This window comes from Clupea harengus, chromosome 3 (genome assembly GCF_900700415.2).
Source record: "Clupea harengus chromosome 3, Ch_v2.0.2, whole genome shotgun sequence".
In the NCBI taxonomy this organism is placed as follows: domain Eukaryota; kingdom Metazoa; phylum Chordata; class Actinopteri; order Clupeiformes; family Clupeidae; genus Clupea; species Clupea harengus.
Window position 1 is genome coordinate 15,879,159 of NC_045154.1, and position 17,034 is coordinate 15,896,192.

Here is a 17,034-nt window from a genome sequence, read left to right on the forward strand (position 1 = left end):
CTCCCCTCCTCCTCTTTTTTCTCCCCTACCTCATGTCTTTCCTCTATCTCCTCTTCTCCCTCCTCCTCCTCCTCTTCCTCCTCCTCTACCTTTCTGCCTCAAGTGTTACTGAATGAGCACATACTAGAAGTCGGATGAAGAGAAATCATGATGTGCATCATCCACTAAAAAAAGGCCTTTTGGATGGGTTGGCTCTCAGGATCGTGTTGTGCAGGTCTGCCTTCTCTAAACAGACTTCAGTGCAGGTCTGCCTTCTCTAAACAGACTTAAGTGCAGGTCTGCCTTCTCTAACCAGACTTAAGTGCAGGCCTGCCTTCTCTTAACAGACTTAAGCCTTGCTGTGGACTTGTCTGTCAGTGGAGACCCTCTTTGGAGAGCTCAGTCCAGACCATGGCTTAATGCAGATTGGAGAAACTTGCCTGAGTCTCTGTTTTTATACGCCTCACCAAAAATGAATGTCTCCAAAGAATGTCAAAAATGTGAAGCTTTATGATACATGTCTTTTCTAGAGAGTTTATGCAAGGGGCAGAGAGGCCTTTACGCCCTTCCCTGCTGAGTGTCTACCTCGGGTTACCACGAAAACAAATGAAGTGTCTTTTTGATAGGCATCTTGTGTCTACTGACACAAATCTTGCTGGTAACGGTGTCAGTTTGACTTTCAGTGCTGGAAGCAAAAAGGGATTCCAGCGTAGGGGTGAGCCTCACACCCTCAGCAGTATTCATGTGGGCCTCATTGCCACCTTGACCCCTGGCATTGTTTGAACGAAATTAATAACATGCCATTTTGTGTTGAGTACAGTATATGGTTTGTTTTTATTTGATTTGGAACCCAGCTGTTACTTGGTGAACTAAAGAAACCTTCTGTTTTCCCTGTGTGGGAGATGGGATTATGTTTGTTTGTGGTGTTATGTTGGTTTTGGCTTGTTGTGACGAGTCTGATGTAGCGCTTTCTGTTGATGCTGTACTACCTCCTTAACTAGAATGTGGTGTATGCTTTGGTTTTCCATGAAAGCCCTTCACATGGGCTTTATGTATTATTTTGATGAAGAGGATTTGATGTGAATTTAATTATTGACAGATTTTGTATTTGCATTATTCTGCATTGTTTTGTAACAATATTTTTCCGTATGTATCTTTTAAGTGGAAGGTTTCAGTTATAGTATGATTTGGAAATGTTTTTCCTATTTTACTTTCTTCTTCAAAAGAAACAAATCCACATGTTCTGAAGTTTTCAGTGCATCAACCTTTAAAAGCTTTAAATGATGGCCTTACTGTCGAAGGCCTGTTATATGACTTTACTGACTCCAAATCCAAAGAATGAATGACCAGAAGCTATACTGAGATATATAAAATGCCAAAAAAAACAGTTCCCTCCAAAGATAAATATCTATATATTTCTGTATATTGGTTAAATGCAAGTGCCAGAGGAGGCGGACTGTAACCTTTCTTTTGGACACGGCTTTAGAGGTCGTCCTTGTTTCATTTCATTTCCCAAATATGTAGATTGTAGATTAGTGGTGACAGATGCTACTATCCAAAGAGCTGCCTACTGCAATGTTAAGGGTCGGGCTTTCCTTGATGATAATCCTGTGACACAATGGGTGAGTGTCAATCAAGCAGAATAATTGTGTCAATTCATCTGTGTAATAGAAAGAATTAGGATGATCACAAGAATAACAGCAACAATTACAGTAGTGTCCGCCCCCTGCTGGAAGAAAGCTGCATTAGCAGTATTATTTGTGTTTTCTAACAGCTGTGGGGTCAGTTTGGTTTGCAGAGGAACATGACAACCTTTTGTTAGTAGTGCAGCAAAATCAGGTTTTATATACACTTTTAGAAACAAGTAATATATACCAAAGATTCAGTGGTCACCAAAGTGTGTTGTGTGTATTAATTTGGCTTAGACCCTTTTCACATATCTGAATATGTTTTTGACCGCTAAATTGTATTCGGTTTTGAAACTGAGAGCTTCTATAGTGTTCCTGATCATATGTACCCCAAAGAGTTCCGTTGCCAGCTTGAAATATGAATGTACAAGTGGAATGCAGTGCCAGGTTCCTATGTGTGGAACTTTTTTAGTTCATTTTTACCTGTTGGTACCGTTCATTTGAGTTTGGTTTGTCTGCATGATGTGAAATGGCTGACACCGTTTCTCTCAGTGCTGTTTGCTCCTGATGAGGGACCCAGGGCTTGACGGTCTATGGTGAGACGCAGAAGGGTCCTAAGCTCTTCAGGGTGCTTCTCTCTCTCTTTAGTGTGCTTAGCTCTGTCATGGTGTGCAGACATCACTGCCGTCACTGTGATCATGTATGTTTTCCTGTTATATTTTCATTTGGCCAAAAGTATTTCTCCACAAACCATTTTTTTAAGCAAAAATGTACACAATCAATGCACTGATGTATACTGTACATGAAGTCATTGTATCAGAAAATATGTTCAGAACAAGTTGCACAAGTTGATTAAAACATGTTGAATGGAAATCTTTGTGTCCTGTGTAGCTGATGCATTTCTCATTTCCACCTGGTACGACCAGGATCACCAGATCTATTTGTCACTTCTGAAAATAAGACAAACAGCGTCTATGCGTTGTGTCTGAATGTTGATAAAATAAATAAATAAAATAAAAATAAATAGGACCGCTGTACTTAAGAGAAGTAGTTTTTATTGGCATTAACGCAGGCTTGAGACAGAAGGATTAAACATGCTGAACAGAGAACAGTTAGTAGCCCTACCTTCCCAGAAATGGGGCCTTGGAAGACCATTATGATAACAAATAGGCTAATGGTAGCTCAGTATGATAGCAGTACGAGCATTCTGCTTCTCACATTGAAAAACAGGCCTAAGCGTGGACCTCTGGAATAAATAAGTAGTCACACAATAGCACGACGATAGCCTTTACAAGCCTTGCACAAACTGCAGATCCTTAATGATTAATTATGGCATGGTACAAATTGGTCTAATCATCCACTGCACCGCTGCACCGACAGGAGGCAGTAATTACACGGATAGACATGTATCCCATTCAATCTCGTAAGAGGAAATGCGTTTGTGACGCACGTCCGGAATAGAAGAACACATGGAGGAATAAACAGCGTGAATAACATCGTGCGCAATAATTAGTTAAAATGCGTATTGAAAAGTGTTATTTTTGTTCAGGACCCGTTTATCCGGGCCATGGAATGATGTTCGTTCGTAACGACTGCAAGGTATTTCTTAAAATGTATACATTTTTGATCTGTCTGTTCTTACTTCATCAACGTGGGAGAGTGGGAAATCGTTGGCATGCAGGCTAGCGACCTAAGTTAGCTAACGTTAGCTTTTACCTAATTTCTTATTAAGAGTGCAGGCTTGCCTTCCACACTGTCCTTCAGTGTTTTCACCTTCCCGGTTCATCGACCCTGACTATCAGAAACAGTAAATAGTGTATTTTAAATCGAATTAAATATATTGCTCGGACTGTGCAATAATGTCAGACCAAGTGGCAGGGAAAGAATTAGCCGTGATGAAACACTAGCTAACTAGACATTTAGGTGCTTATGCTTTCTAATGTGTCCTTGTTTTTTTTGTTGTTTTTATTCACTGTTAGGTGTTTCGATTTTGTAAATCAAAATGCCACAAACTCTTCAAGAAGAAGCGTAACCCAAGAAAGACCAGGTGGACCAAGGCGTTCAGAAAATCAGCTGGCAAAGAGTTGACAGTGGTGAGTGACTGAACGACCGCTTATATTCCACATCTATTGCAGATAACGCAGCCCAGTCAGTCCAACAAAATGTATTATTTTTTAACAGGATAACGCACTGGAGTTTGAGAAGCGCAGAAATATTCCTGTGAAATACCAGAGGGCACTCTGGAACAAGACAGGTAAACGCCTCGTTTTGTGCACGTTTTTATGGAGACTTGGTAAGTGAGCAAAGCAATTTGACTGATTTGTTTAATTTATGCTTTCTCTGTAGTGGAAGCAATGAGGAAGGTGGAGGACATCAAACGCAAACGACAGGCCCGCTTCATCATCAACAGGTGAGCATAGGCTCGGTTCAACCTCACAGCTGACTCACTAATATCTGCTAAATTGTGGATTGTAAAGCAGCGGTTCCCAAACTTTTCATGGCCCCCCTTTGACAATGAGAAACGAATCGCACCCGCCCCTCCCCCTTAATTTTTTTTAAACTAGACGCCTGTTAGCTGTTGCATAGCTTTTCTTAAACATTGTTTCTGCATTTGAACAGTTACCATTTGCAATTTAATTGAATCAATCAGTTAAATTCAAATAGTTTATCAGTTAAACATTTTTTTTCTTTTATTTGATCAGAGCTCTTAAAGTGGCTCTTTAAAACAAAAAGTCTGGCTGTATAAAGTACGTAGACGTTTGATTTGCGTACTTGGATTTAACGAGAGAAGGAAGCGATCAGGAAAACCGGCCGACGCACATAGATTATTTACAGTAAACTAACATGAGAGATCCTTTCAGCAAAACGTGTTTTAGGCAAGCAGAACTACCCCAGCGAAGTGAGACTCTTATCATTTGGGAACCACTGTTCTAATGAGAACCGCTCTTCTAATGAGATGACTGAACGGCATGTTAATATGAGTAACTCTTCTTTCCAAAACAGACTGAAGAAGGGCAAGGAACTGGAGAAGGAGGAGGCTATCCAGGAAGTCAAGAAAAACATCCACCTTATCAAGGCACCACATGCTGGTATGTTTAACCTGTCTTTGAATGGGTTCAACACAGTTAATATCGTACTCTCTTAAGGTGGTTGGGTCTTTCCAAAGCTGTGCATTACCATGAGGCCCATAAGGTGGAAATAGAAGACTTTCAGTGTTACTTTAAAATTTCTTTAATGGTCAAACTGCTATACATTTTTTGTGCATGTAGGTCCTTGTTAAAGTTTCTCTGCTATTGTATTCATGATTCTTAATTTTCTTAAGTAAAATAATTAATATTATGCTATTTATTCCACAGGGAAAGCCAAAGAGTTGGAAGAAAAGATGGTTCAGAAATTGCAAGAAGATGTGGAAATGGATGACAACTGAGCGTGAACCCATTTGTTGCTTTTCCTTGGAGGCTCCAGGCTTTTGTACAAATACAGATTTTGTACAAATACCCCTCAGCATCACCCATGAAGGCCCATAACCTGAGACTCGAGAGACTGTTTGAGAGTGATATTGTGTATGCTGTATACTTCGCTATAGTATACTTCGCTAGTATACTAACTTCAGATTGTGGACATTTCGGCATTCTCTCATGCTTGCGAATAGGAGAAAAGATTATGTAGAAACGTGAGTTTTGTGTGCTCTTAAGCAGTTATAGATAAGATCGTCTATATATAACTTTCCATTGGGCTAATGATGTATTAATCCGTTTTTGTGTGTGTGTGCACGTGCATCAGTTAAAGATGGCGCATCACTGCTATGAAAGGGTTATGTTTTTCAAATAAATATGATGGCTGTAATCTGTCTCGCTGTCACACTTTGTGTTATCTTACACATACATAGTGTTACAGGTATTATGCAGTCCTATCTAACTCTAGTACACATACAAAATGTAGGTATTATGCAGTCCTATCTCACTCAAGTATACATTCATAATGTTGAGGTATGACGGAATCCCATCTAACTCTAGTATACATAACATTGTAGGTATGATGCAATCCCATCTAACTAGTACACATACCAAATGTTGGTATTATGCAATCCCATCTAACTAGTATACATACATAACATTGTAGGTATGATTCAGTCCCATCTAACTAGTATACATACATAACATTGTAGGTATGATGCAATCCCATCTAACTAGTACACATACCAAATGTTGGTATTATGCAATCCCATCTAACTAGTATACATACATAACATTGTAGGTATGATTCAGTCCCATCTAACTAGTATACATACATAACATTGTAGGTATGATGCAATCCCATCTAACCCTAGTATACATACATAACATTGAGGTATGATGCAATCCCATCTAACTGCTCACACTGCAGTCCCACTGTGTCAATGGATTAGCGGTTTACTGTAGTACACATATATAGGGGTTTGACATAGCGACTGTTAAAGAACACTTCAACATCACTTATGACCAAGTGCGGTTTTACATACATGAAGCTTTGTGATGCACTCAAAATTCAGAATAAATCGTGTTCTTGTGTGCTGCCTTTCCCTACAGTGATTGTAGAGTCCCAGAGGCTTTTTATTTATCAGGACCTCTTCCTGATGTGTTCCTTAAATATTTGGCATTGGTTTGGTTTTCTACAGAGGAATTGCCATCACCCAGGATGAGGTGTGTCATTGAAAGGGTGTTATCAGAAATTCAAGTTCAGAGAACCCATTGCTATTTATTTAAAGCAGCAATAAGTAGTTCTGTTCCAAAACTAGCAAGATAACTACTGAAAAGGCATGCAAAAACCTTGCAAACAACACTAACAGCCCAGGTGGCACTGACAGAAGCTTGCCAACACACCAACGTTTGTCTTTTGGCCCTATAGCTGGCAATGTCATGCTGTGAAAGATTTTTTTTTTATTGTTGCTGAGTGTACCAGTCCGGAACACAGAACTATATAATACACATCCTGGATGGCTAGTGGGAAAGACACCGGTGTTTATCTGTCCTTCACATGACCATATGCTATCAAAATGAATTTCAGGATGGTACCAAAACGAGTTGCCTATAAAACCATACCTCAAAAAGTGTCAAATTGTTGCATAGTTTTGTTTTAATGTGTAGTTGTAAGATCTCCCAACCAAAGCGTCTCAACAACTATTGGTCGGACTCTGCTGTTAGTGAAGAAATTGGAGTGTACTGTTGTGCAGGCCACAACTTAATTGAATAGCTGATACAGAATTTCATTAGCAGCATGAATTAAGCAATGCCTGTGGTCCCAGAAATGACAACATTTTATCGCGGGCTATTGAACAGTAGCTCTTGGGATTCATTGTAATATCTTGATATCTCCTAGCTTTAGCGGTTCTAAAGCTAAGATGGACCCTGTCTAGGATGGATGAAACGTCATGACGTAGTAAAAAAGGGCGGCCATTTGTACGCGTAAAATTCAATGCATTGACTGATTTGGCGTGGATAGCGGGATTGAGTCTGCATTCAGTGTAACCTAGTGTGTGCTACGAGGAGGTATAAGTCCTGGTTTGTTGTATTTTAGAGTTGCATCTGTTTATACGTTTATTCAAGATGTCCACGGAAGCTGAAATAGTTAAAGGAACCGAAGACGCAACTACGGAGGAACAGCAGGTTAGATCTGACCAGAAAATCAGTGTAAAAGAAGCAAGCCTTTATAACTAGCCAGCTAACTGGCTAATGAAAATGTTAGCTTGTTAGTGCTGTCATGCTAGCACCTGATGAGACGTCTGAAGTTCAAAAGTGCATGGCCTACAGCGACAATGATGCGGTGACAAGTCGCCTAAAAGGTCTTAGTTGTAAAGAACACAAATTTGGTTGTAGCATTTTTAAATCTTTCATAGGTTCAGCAGGTTTACCTGCAATTGGTTTGAAAAGCTAGATGATTCAATGCTATGCAACTTAGCTATCCAGTGTTATCTGTTGGTTGTTGTTTCATACGTTCAGGGTTTGGTTTGGTGTAGAATTCTATGGTAAGTTGTCTATTTTACAACGTTGCCAATGTTCGCCCCTGAAAATGTATTCGAAATGGAAACATGATTTCGTGTGTGAGCAAAATTATACTGTTGCTAGTTGGATGCTAGCGCATCCTCGTTTGTAATGATGGTAGCAAGCAGTCTATTCATGCAATGTCTGGGTGAGCTTATGTTACTTTACGAAAGTGTCGCTGTCAGTTTGTTAACACTACTATTCTGTAATCTAATGATGTTGGTTCAGTTTCTCATGGTTATGAATCAAATTTGATTTAAAGTAAAAAATATTGAAAGTAAAAGGTACGGGGAGAGAACCGTCTCAGCAACATCAGGTGTTCGATCCATCCAATGTTTCAGTGACCCGCTGAGCCTAAGCACCACCTGCACCATCCAGTGGTTATTATACAACCACATGACTGAAAGGAGGATTGGTACCGGGCTCCAGTTAGTAAACTATAGGAAGAATATAAGACGGTTTCCAGAGTCAGGATGTGTGTGTAGCACTCATTTTCATTAGTGTGATTGTGATATTGGGAACTTACATAAAGCAAACATGAGAAACTGCAAACTACATTTGGACCAAACATGAACTGTAGCATCCGGATCCATGATGAGACAACCTGGCCCTGCCTTGTGGCTTGCCTGGCTTGTGTTTTGCTCTGTCTGCATTTGTGGGTGCAGTGTGAACTCGCTGGTCATCAACTTCTGTAGTTGCTGAACCCCTGCAACTCGGCTAGCACAGCAAGGTGCTACCAACACCAGTCATGAGTTTGATACCCAGGGTAGACTAAGGTGCTACTAACACCACGATCATGGGTTTGATACCCAGGGTACAGTAAGGTGCTACCAACACCAAAGTCATGGGTTTGGGATATCCATACCAGTGTAGGATGCATCTGAGCTGTAATGTCTGTTTCTGCTTGGAAGCATCTTCCAAGTAAATGTATGTAAATGTGAAGACTCATTTTGCTGGAGCAGGAGCTGGACTGAACTCATTAATTGCCTCTTTACCTGTAGATAAGCAAACAAAGTCTATGTGTATCCGACCAGTTGCTAACATTTCCTTGTGGGGTACACGGCTAAAAAGGATGCCAGCTTTTCATGTTGTTCCTTCAGAGGCTCCGGCTGCTATAGTTATGAATTGCCCATGAATGGTCCCTGTTAACCCCACACTACTATTGACGAGATTCATGTGTATAGAATCAGTTGCGTTTCTTGAGAAAGTAACAGGTTTGCAGTGTAGGCTGTTAATTCATAGTGTGGTGGCATTGGTGTAGATGATGTTGGCCTGACCTGCTGCCATTTCCCTCTGTTTCAGGAAATGGACGACACCGTGGTTAGTCCAGAGAAGGCGGAGGAGGTCAAACTGAAGGCTAGGTACCCCCACTTGGGGGCAAAACCGGGGGGCTCTGATCTGCTCCGGAAACGGCTGCAGAAGGGCATAAGTGGCAAAACGGTGCGCAGTCCTTCCAGTTCTGCATGTGATCACACAGATTGACCAGGTGTTCGTACAGTTTGTCCTTTATAATCCAGTGTTTTGGTTTTCTCCACACAGCAAAAGTATTTTGACTCGGGCGATTACAACATGGCTAAAGCCAAGATGAAGAACAAGCAGCTTCCTGCGGCCACCACTGAGAAGGCGGAGATCACGGGCGAGCACATCCCCACCCCCCAGGACCTCCCACAGAGGAAGGCCCACATCATGGCCAGCAAGCTGGCCGGCTGAGACCAGCTCCCAGATGTGGCTCACTGTCCTCCTCCTTCTCCTCCATCCTGTGCCCTCTGCTGTTTATACTCCTCACCCCCCCCCCCCCCCCCTCCTCCTGCACAGGTTCTCTGAGGGAGTAAACCAACTCCACTAGTTGTGATCAGTAATCCCAATCCTATTGACCAGTGCTGCTTGAGAATGATGTATGTTATCAAAATGAATTGGCTTTGGAATAACCTTCTGGAAAGTTTACTTCAAGTGTACTGTAGTAGTGATGGTGAGGTTTTTTGTATCATATTTCGTTATGATAGAATGAAGGCAAAGTTTTGTGTGTTAGTGTTTTACAATTTTAGGCTAATTCCTGAAGATTTAATCTGCATTATGAGAATTCTACCTGAATGATTTCACACAGTTCCTTTGTGCTCTTGTCCTCCTCTGTGACTGGAGTTGTGAGTCTCAACATCTTCACCCTGGGAGCGTTTGTAACGTACGGCCTCTCCAAGACTATTCTCTCCTTCTCCAGTCATCCGACCTAGAAATGGCCTTAAACCATCACCTCCTGTGGAATTCTGGGCAATATTTGTCCCTTTTCTCCCTCTGTGTATCTGGTCAGGAGATTGTGTGCTGTGATTCAACTGAAACCAGTGCCAGTTAGGTTCCGTTGCTTGGAAACTTGTAAAAGAATGAACTCAGAGGTGTGCATATGCATTTACTGTCACATTTGTGCCAATGTTTTTGTAAATAAAATAGTTTTGCACTATACTCATTTTCCAGTTTATTTTGAACACATTTGTTTAGTGTTATTTAAAACTAGTGATGAAAAGGTGTGAGGAAAGGCTAAATGGCTACGACTTGAGTGATACACCGGTCATCAGGAAGTTTGAGCAAATGTATCGTGCCTGTTTAGGAGTGGTGTAAACGGTCAGAGAGACAGCGCAGGTTGTAGGCTACTGTGAAGGAGGGCCCTAATGAATCCTGGGTACAACACACAGCGCATGCTGCAGCTGTCACCAAACAGTTGTGCGTTGCTATATCCTGCTCCTCAGAATCTATGGTTGGGCAGTTATATTGGTTAGGTTGTTGGGTATGAGTGCTTGTGTGTGACTGTGAGAGGGTTGGTCATTGTGGGAAGTCCCTAACCAATAGCACAAGGAATTTAACATATTTTCCTGTGTATAATTAAAAAAAAAAAACCTTTGCTGCACAACGAAGATGAATGGAAAACGAGTGATTTAAATGAGCATCTGAAGAGTCGTCGGTGATTATTCAGACGTTGTTTCATGTTTTCCTTCCTCGAATGTCATTAGGGGCTGTAGTTAAAGTTTGTAAATATGTTCTATGAACATACCTTTTTGAATCTTACATACTCCCCTGTTGCCAAATATTTGAATATTCAGATTGGTTACTTTGTATCGAACTAGGACAGTGATGACCGAGAGTCTCTTTGTGGGCATGGTCTGTCTCCAGTGCCACTAATATGCTCAAAGGCATGTCGTCTCAAAGTACCCTCTCCGCGGGAACCATGAGGGTTGCTGAGTAAAGGCTGTCTTCGCAGCATTGACTACAACCTGATTACGTACATTAACGAACAACATCATGTACAGTTTTTGAGGCTGGGTGATGTAACTTGGCACGGAGCTCAATGAAGGACGTACATTTTATTGTCCAGCTGAAATGTTTTTTAAATTCATATTTTCACCACCGGGAGACGCTTTTCAGTCATGGCCATTCAAACGCAGCCGTGGCTCGTCTGTCGTTCAATCAATTTATGTTTTGACATTCCCACAATGCACAGAGACGTCTTCGAGAAAGACGCACACTCATGCTTTATCACTCAATCCTAAACAGTTATTGTCACTTATTTATTAATGTACTTTTTTCATCTAACGGTCGATGAAAAAACATTGACTTAAGTTAACGTTACTGTTAGTGGTACAGACAAAGTGAGATGGCAGCTTCGGAACTTTACTCGAAGGTAAGTTCTGTGGTTCATGGTCGTGATAGCGTTGTGAAAGTTACTGATAGGGCATGTTTTAACGCGTCTACACTTCGTTGTCGTTGATTGCCGTCTTACCTGTAGATAAGTTAACAGAGTCTACGTGTTTCCGACCAGTTTCTAACATTTCCTTGTGGGGTACACCGCTAAAAAGGGTGCCAGTTTTTCATGTTGTTCCTTCAGATGCTCCAGCTGATGTAGCCTAGTTGTTATTAATTGCCAATGAATGGTCTCTGTTAACCCCACACTGCTATTGGCGAGTTTCATGTGTATAGAATCAGTTGCGTTTGTTGATAAAGTAACGGGTTTGCAGTGTAGGCTGTTAATTCACAGTTGTCGTTAGTATTTATGCTAACTTCTCTTTGCCGGTGTTCCGATTGTCATTCGGAATATGATAACAAACTATATAGAGACGGGTTCAACATGAAGAGCAGCGGTGACAAACCAGCCAAATAGCTGTAATCACGCTTGCTTTCAAAGTCGTTTCCCAAAGCCGTTAAGAAGAAGAAGAAGAACTTTACACCACCCATGCTGTCGTAGCCTACTGTAAAGCACATGGCACTTACAGATTGCTGAAGTTGTAAATTCAGTGTTAATACTGTTGCTGAGGTCATCACTGAGACCAGGAGGACTGAGACCCGCAGATTTCCAAGCAATCTTACCATGACAATCTGTCATGTGGCATTACCCAATATTTCTGCCAGTTTGCTGTAAGACTCCAGTGACTCCTACCCCCGTGAATTTGCAAGGCAGTACAGGATTTGGTGAGTTGGCTTACATTAATGTAGTTATCTCACAGAATCAGGTGTAGCTGTAGCTTTCTTGCTGTTTATTAAGACGCAGACACAAGCTTTCAGACACTGCTACAGAATGGCAACTCAAGCGAGCTTATATACGCAGACACATTTTACAGGCTCAGTGTGGACGAAGACGCTAACACTTCAGGAACACCACACTGGGGCATACATCATAACACGCTGACTCTAATCGCTAACAGAAAATACACGTTAACATTAACATAGGAGGGAAACCACCATTCTATACCCACAACAAACCACATTCTAAACTAGAAAACTACACATCAATCAATTGTCCCTCCAATCACACTTCTGGCATTTCACATTTCTGGCAAATCTAAAACATGGCCAAATAAAACTTACCTCCTACAATAGGTATGACTTTGAAAACTGTTATGAATGTTTGCCACTGCAGAAAATGCAGGCACAGTTGTAGTTGTATCATTCTGTGACAGTAATATGGGTGTCTTTGAAATGCTGTAATATGTAAACTGTCTGATATGTAATTGTGATGTTAAGGATAATCATTGCCGATACTACAGAAGATTGCCATAGCAACCAGTATGAAGGCACATGCACAGCAGCAGGTTGCCATAGCACCCATGTGATGGCACATGCACAGTCTGACCTGTCAGCCAACACTGACCTGTGCTTGTAATCAACAGTCAAGAAACCCCTGGACATGCTTTTCTTCCTTCCTGTGTGTGTGTGTGTGTGTGTGTGTGTGTGTGTGTGTGTGTGTTGTTTGTGGTAATTATACGTTGTGTATACATATTGTATAAGTTATGATATTTCTGTAATATGTTACTTGTTTCTAGTGTTTTTTTAAACGCAATAAAATATGTCATGTCACCACATTTGGTTGTCAATATTTGCGCTGCGTGTAAAGGCATAACTAATGTAATGACTCAAGTGTTTCATTTCAGGATTTTATTCAAATAATTGATAACCGATTATGCAGAACATACGTAGTACTCGTGCAGTCACACTATGCTTGGTGTAGTACTCGTGCAGTCACTCTGCACTTGGTGTAGTACTCGTGCAGTCACTCTGCACTTGGTGTAGTACTCGTGCAGTCACTCTGCACTTGGCGTAGTACTCGTGCAGTCACACTATGCTTGGTGTAGTACTTGTGCAGTCACACTATGCTTGGTGTAGTACTTGTGCAGTCACTCTACGCTTGGTGTAGTACCCGTGCAGTCACACTATGCTTGGTGTAGCCATTAAAGTAAGTCACTAGGATGCAACTAATCCTTAATAAAGGTAGTCCCGTCCCGTCCCTAACCAGGAATAAGGTAGTGTGTGTGTGTGTGTGTGTGTGTGTGTGTGTGTGTGTGTGTGTGTGTGTGTGTGTGTGTGTGTGTGTGTGTGTGTGTGTGTGTGTGTGTGTGTGTGTGTGTGTGTGTCCAGCCATCCCTTATTCTGGTGTTCATTGTCAGCCAGCCTGCCCCAGTTAAAGGCCCTCTCTCCCCCCAGCATGCACGTGTGTGGATCCCAGACCGGGCCGAGGTGTGGCGGCCAGCCGCCATCCTCAGGGACTACGCGCCCGGAGACGCCACCCTGCGGCTGCAGCTGGAGGACGGCACGGTGAGTGCAGCACTCGGGTCTCAGGCCTCCCCCTGTTGCCATGACGGACATGTTGCCATGACACATGTATGCTGGTACACCCTGACTGAAGTCGTGTGAATTATCTGCTTGCCTTTTGATTCTCTGTGCTGTTCTCCTCTACCCCTCCGTATCTCTCTCTCCCTCTCCTGGGCTGGCCTCAGACGTTCTCCTCTACCTCTCCGTATCTCTCTGTCCCTCTCCCGGGCTGGCCTCAGACGTTCTCCTCTACCCCTCCGTATCTCTCTGTCCCTCCCCCGGGCTGGCCTCAGACTGATGGGGCCCCCCCTTCTGAGCTGGGTTTTGCTCAAGGTTTCTTCTGTTAAAAGGGAGTTTTCCCTCACTGCCGTTATCTCCGTGCTCTCGGGGTTCAGGCCTCAGTCTCTGTAAAGAGCCTTGCGTCTGCGTCGAGGTTATTGCTGCAAAGAAAGACAGGAATGGAACTGAAAGCTCAGAGCTCAGCCCAGTATGGAGCTGCCTCAGCTGGAAAGGAGGGTGGGGTGATTCAGACTGTGTGACACAGGAAAATTGAGTGTGTTTGTCAGAGAGGACACTGGGGTTTTGCTACAGTGGTTGTCATGTCTCCTGATGTATTTTGGCCCAGATGTATTTCCGTACCTGCTGCTGCGGCCTCAGGCAGATTTCACATGTGCTTCCCCTAATGGGTGTGCAATTGGTTGCGGTTTCTAAATCTGTTTCCTCAGCCTGTCCTTTTGGAGAGAAACCACTGGGCCTGGGCCTCGTAACGACCTAACCTCTCACACAGCCCGCCCTCTAAAGATAATAGACGGAGACAGGAACCAGTTGAAGATTGGTCACCCAGGGTTTTAGGGTCACCTTTTCTTTCCTTTCTTTCCTTTACTGGCAGGGTCTGTTGAGTCTGTGTAGTCTGAAGTAACCAGAGGTAACTTGCTGAAGTAACCAACTGTAGCTTGCTGATAAACCAGAGGTAACTTGCTGAAGTAACCAACTGTAGCTTGCTGAAGTAACCAACTGTAGCTTGCTGAAGTAACCAACTGTAGCTTGCTGAAGTAACCAACTGTAACTTGCTGAAGTAACCAGCTGTAACTTGCTGAAGTAGCCAACTGTAACTTGCTGAAGTAACCAACTGTAACTTGCTGAAGTAACCAACTGTAGCTTGCTGATAAATTGCTCTGGTTGTCAGGAGTTGGAGCACACGCTCCCTGAGAAGCGTTCCTCTCTGCCCCCCCTGCGGAACCCCGACATCCTGGTGGGGGAGAACGACCTGACTGCCCTCAGCTACCTGCACGAGCCGGCCGTCCTGCACAACCTCAGGGTGCGCTTCGTGGAGTCAAAAATGATCTACACCTACTGCGGTGAGCATTCACACACACTCACACACACCCACACACACCCCCACACCCACACTCACACTCACACTCACACACACTCAGGCCTCATCTACACCTACTGCGGTGAACACACACACACACACACTCACACTCACACTCATCTACACTTACTGCGGTGAGCACTTACTCACACACACACGCCTCATCTAAATCTACTGCGGTAAGTACTCACATAGACTCACACACCACTGGACTCTAGACTTTGGAGTTACCATATCATATCTGCCAGCCTGTTAGGGTCATGTCTGTTGAGTAATGTGCTTGTGTCTGTGTGTAAGACAGAGAGAGAGAGAGAATGTGGGTGAGGGAGTTTTGTGTGGTCAGAATTTTGAGAATAAAAATCCGCAGCTAAATCATGAACTGTTTTCCTCGTAATTGTCTTGAATTTCATTGGTTGTCCTCTGCGGTCTCCAGGCATTGTGTTGGTGGCCATCAACCCGTACGAGTCTCTGCCCATCTATGGGTCCGACATCATCAATGCCTACAGCGGGCAGAACATGGGGGACATGGACCCCCACATATTCGCCGTGGCTGAGGAGGCTTACAAACAGATGGCCAGGTATTTAGCTTCTGTAGCACCTCTTATTGGGTTAGTGGGTTGGTTTGGTTTGGTTCCCCCCTCCCCCCCACACACACAGTCATGACTCTCCCCCCCCACCCCCCCACCAGAGATGAGAAGAACCAGTCCATCATTGTAAGCGGTGAGTCTGGGGCTGGGAAGACGGTCTCGGCCAAATACGCCATGAGGTATTTCGCCACAGTCAGCGGCTCGTCCAGCGAAGCCAACGTAGAGGAGAGAGTGCTGGCGTCCAGCCCCATCATGGAGGTGAGTATTCGAGGAAACCATGGCTAGAACCATTTCGTTTTGTTAGGTGAAAATTCACTCAAGTTACCTCAGGACTATTTATTCATCAACAACAACAAGCTTGTCGGGCTCATTCATGTCTCATGAGAGAGAGAGAGAGAGACACACAGACACACAGACACACAGACACACAGACACACAGACACACAGACACACAGACACACAGACACACAGACACACAGACACACAGACACACAGACACACAGACACACAGACACACAGAAGCAATTTCACAAACATTGCACAGGGTTTATATAAACGTTAGGATTTGGCTAACTCTGATGTCACAATTATATCACATGTCCGCAGAAATAGACACACACGGACTAAAGTCCCTTTGAGTCATCCCGGCTGTGCTTTCTGTCACACAAGCATTCAGTAAGAGATGGCAGGACAGGCACAGTTTGGCCCTTCTTATCACCTCTTGCCTCATCCAAACATGGACAGAAGGTTCCTTCTGTTACGCCTGTAGCTTACACATACACGCAGACTAAGTGGCGTCAGCATTTAATAATAATCTAAGTTTCACACAAAAATACAGAAAAGCCATGTTCCTGCTCGCATAAGCACATGATTCATACAAAGTAATTTATTAATACAAAACCATTGATTAATATATTTTCTTTGATCATGAACAGTGTTTCACAATTAATTCTATCAAGTTTAGTTGTCATTTCGTAGGAAGTTCAGTTTAGAGTTGGAATAGTTCAGAATCTCAAGCAAGTAAGTATGTTTATTTTTAAAGCACAAGCACACGCAGGCAAGGCTGACCAGAGTGCCTTTTCTCCTGCATGGAGCCCAGAGTTCTGGGAGATGTCTGAGTGTTGTCTGGGAGATGTCTAGGAGATGTCTGAGTGTTGTCTGGGAGATGTCTGAGTGTTGTGTGGGAGATGTCTGAGTGTTGTCTGGGAGATGTCTGAGTGTTGTCTGGGAGATGTCTGAGTGTTGTCTGGGAGATGTCTGAGTGTTGTCTGGGAGATGTCTGAGTGTTGTGTGGGAGATGTCTGAGTGTTGTTTGGGAGATGTCTGAGTGTTGTGTGGGAGATGTCTGAGTGTTGTGTGGGAGATGTCTGAGTGTT

At 43.1% G+C, this 17,034-nt stretch overlaps 3 protein-coding genes across 4 annotated transcripts in view; all 3 read left to right on the forward strand.

Moving 5' to 3' along the window:
• Nucleotides 1-3,048: 3,048 nt before the first annotated feature.
• rsl24d1 (ribosomal L24 domain containing 1) lies at nucleotides 3,049-5,453 on the forward strand. Its single transcript, XM_031564724.2, has 6 exons — nucleotides 3,049-3,206; nucleotides 3,587-3,700; nucleotides 3,789-3,861; nucleotides 3,954-4,017; nucleotides 4,611-4,696; nucleotides 4,964-5,453. Exons 1-6 carry the CDS (start codon nucleotides 3,126-3,128, stop codon nucleotides 5,032-5,034), a joined length of 489 nt encoding a protein of 162 aa, XP_031420584.1. The 5' UTR covers nucleotides 3,049-3,125; the 3' UTR covers nucleotides 5,035-5,453.
• A 1,594-nt stretch (nucleotides 5,454-7,047) lies between these two features.
• On the forward strand, nucleotides 7,048-10,081 carry arpp19b (cAMP-regulated phosphoprotein 19b). Its single transcript, XM_012818749.3, has 3 exons — nucleotides 7,048-7,252; nucleotides 8,930-9,067; nucleotides 9,167-10,081. The coding sequence occupies exons 1-3, from the start codon at nucleotides 7,193-7,195 to the stop codon at nucleotides 9,335-9,337; spliced, it is 369 nt and encodes a 122-aa protein (XP_012674203.1). The 5' UTR covers nucleotides 7,048-7,192; the 3' UTR covers nucleotides 9,338-10,081.
• Nucleotides 10,082-10,824: 743 nt separating this feature from the next.
• Nucleotides 10,825-17,034, forward strand: part of myo5ab (myosin VAb) — a 31,567-nt gene continuing 25,357 nt past the window's right edge. For both annotated transcript variants that reach the window (XM_031564725.2, XM_031564726.2), the window contains exons 1-5: nucleotides 10,825-11,294; nucleotides 13,589-13,699; nucleotides 14,883-15,054; nucleotides 15,505-15,649; nucleotides 15,760-15,916. In XM_031564725.2, the coding sequence (XP_031420585.1) occupies nucleotides 11,268-11,294; nucleotides 13,589-13,699; nucleotides 14,883-15,054; nucleotides 15,505-15,649; nucleotides 15,760-15,916 (612 nt within the window). In that variant the 5' untranslated portion in view covers nucleotides 10,825-11,267. The remainder of the gene's footprint in view (nucleotides 11,295-13,588; nucleotides 13,700-14,882; nucleotides 15,055-15,504; nucleotides 15,650-15,759; nucleotides 15,917-17,034) is intronic.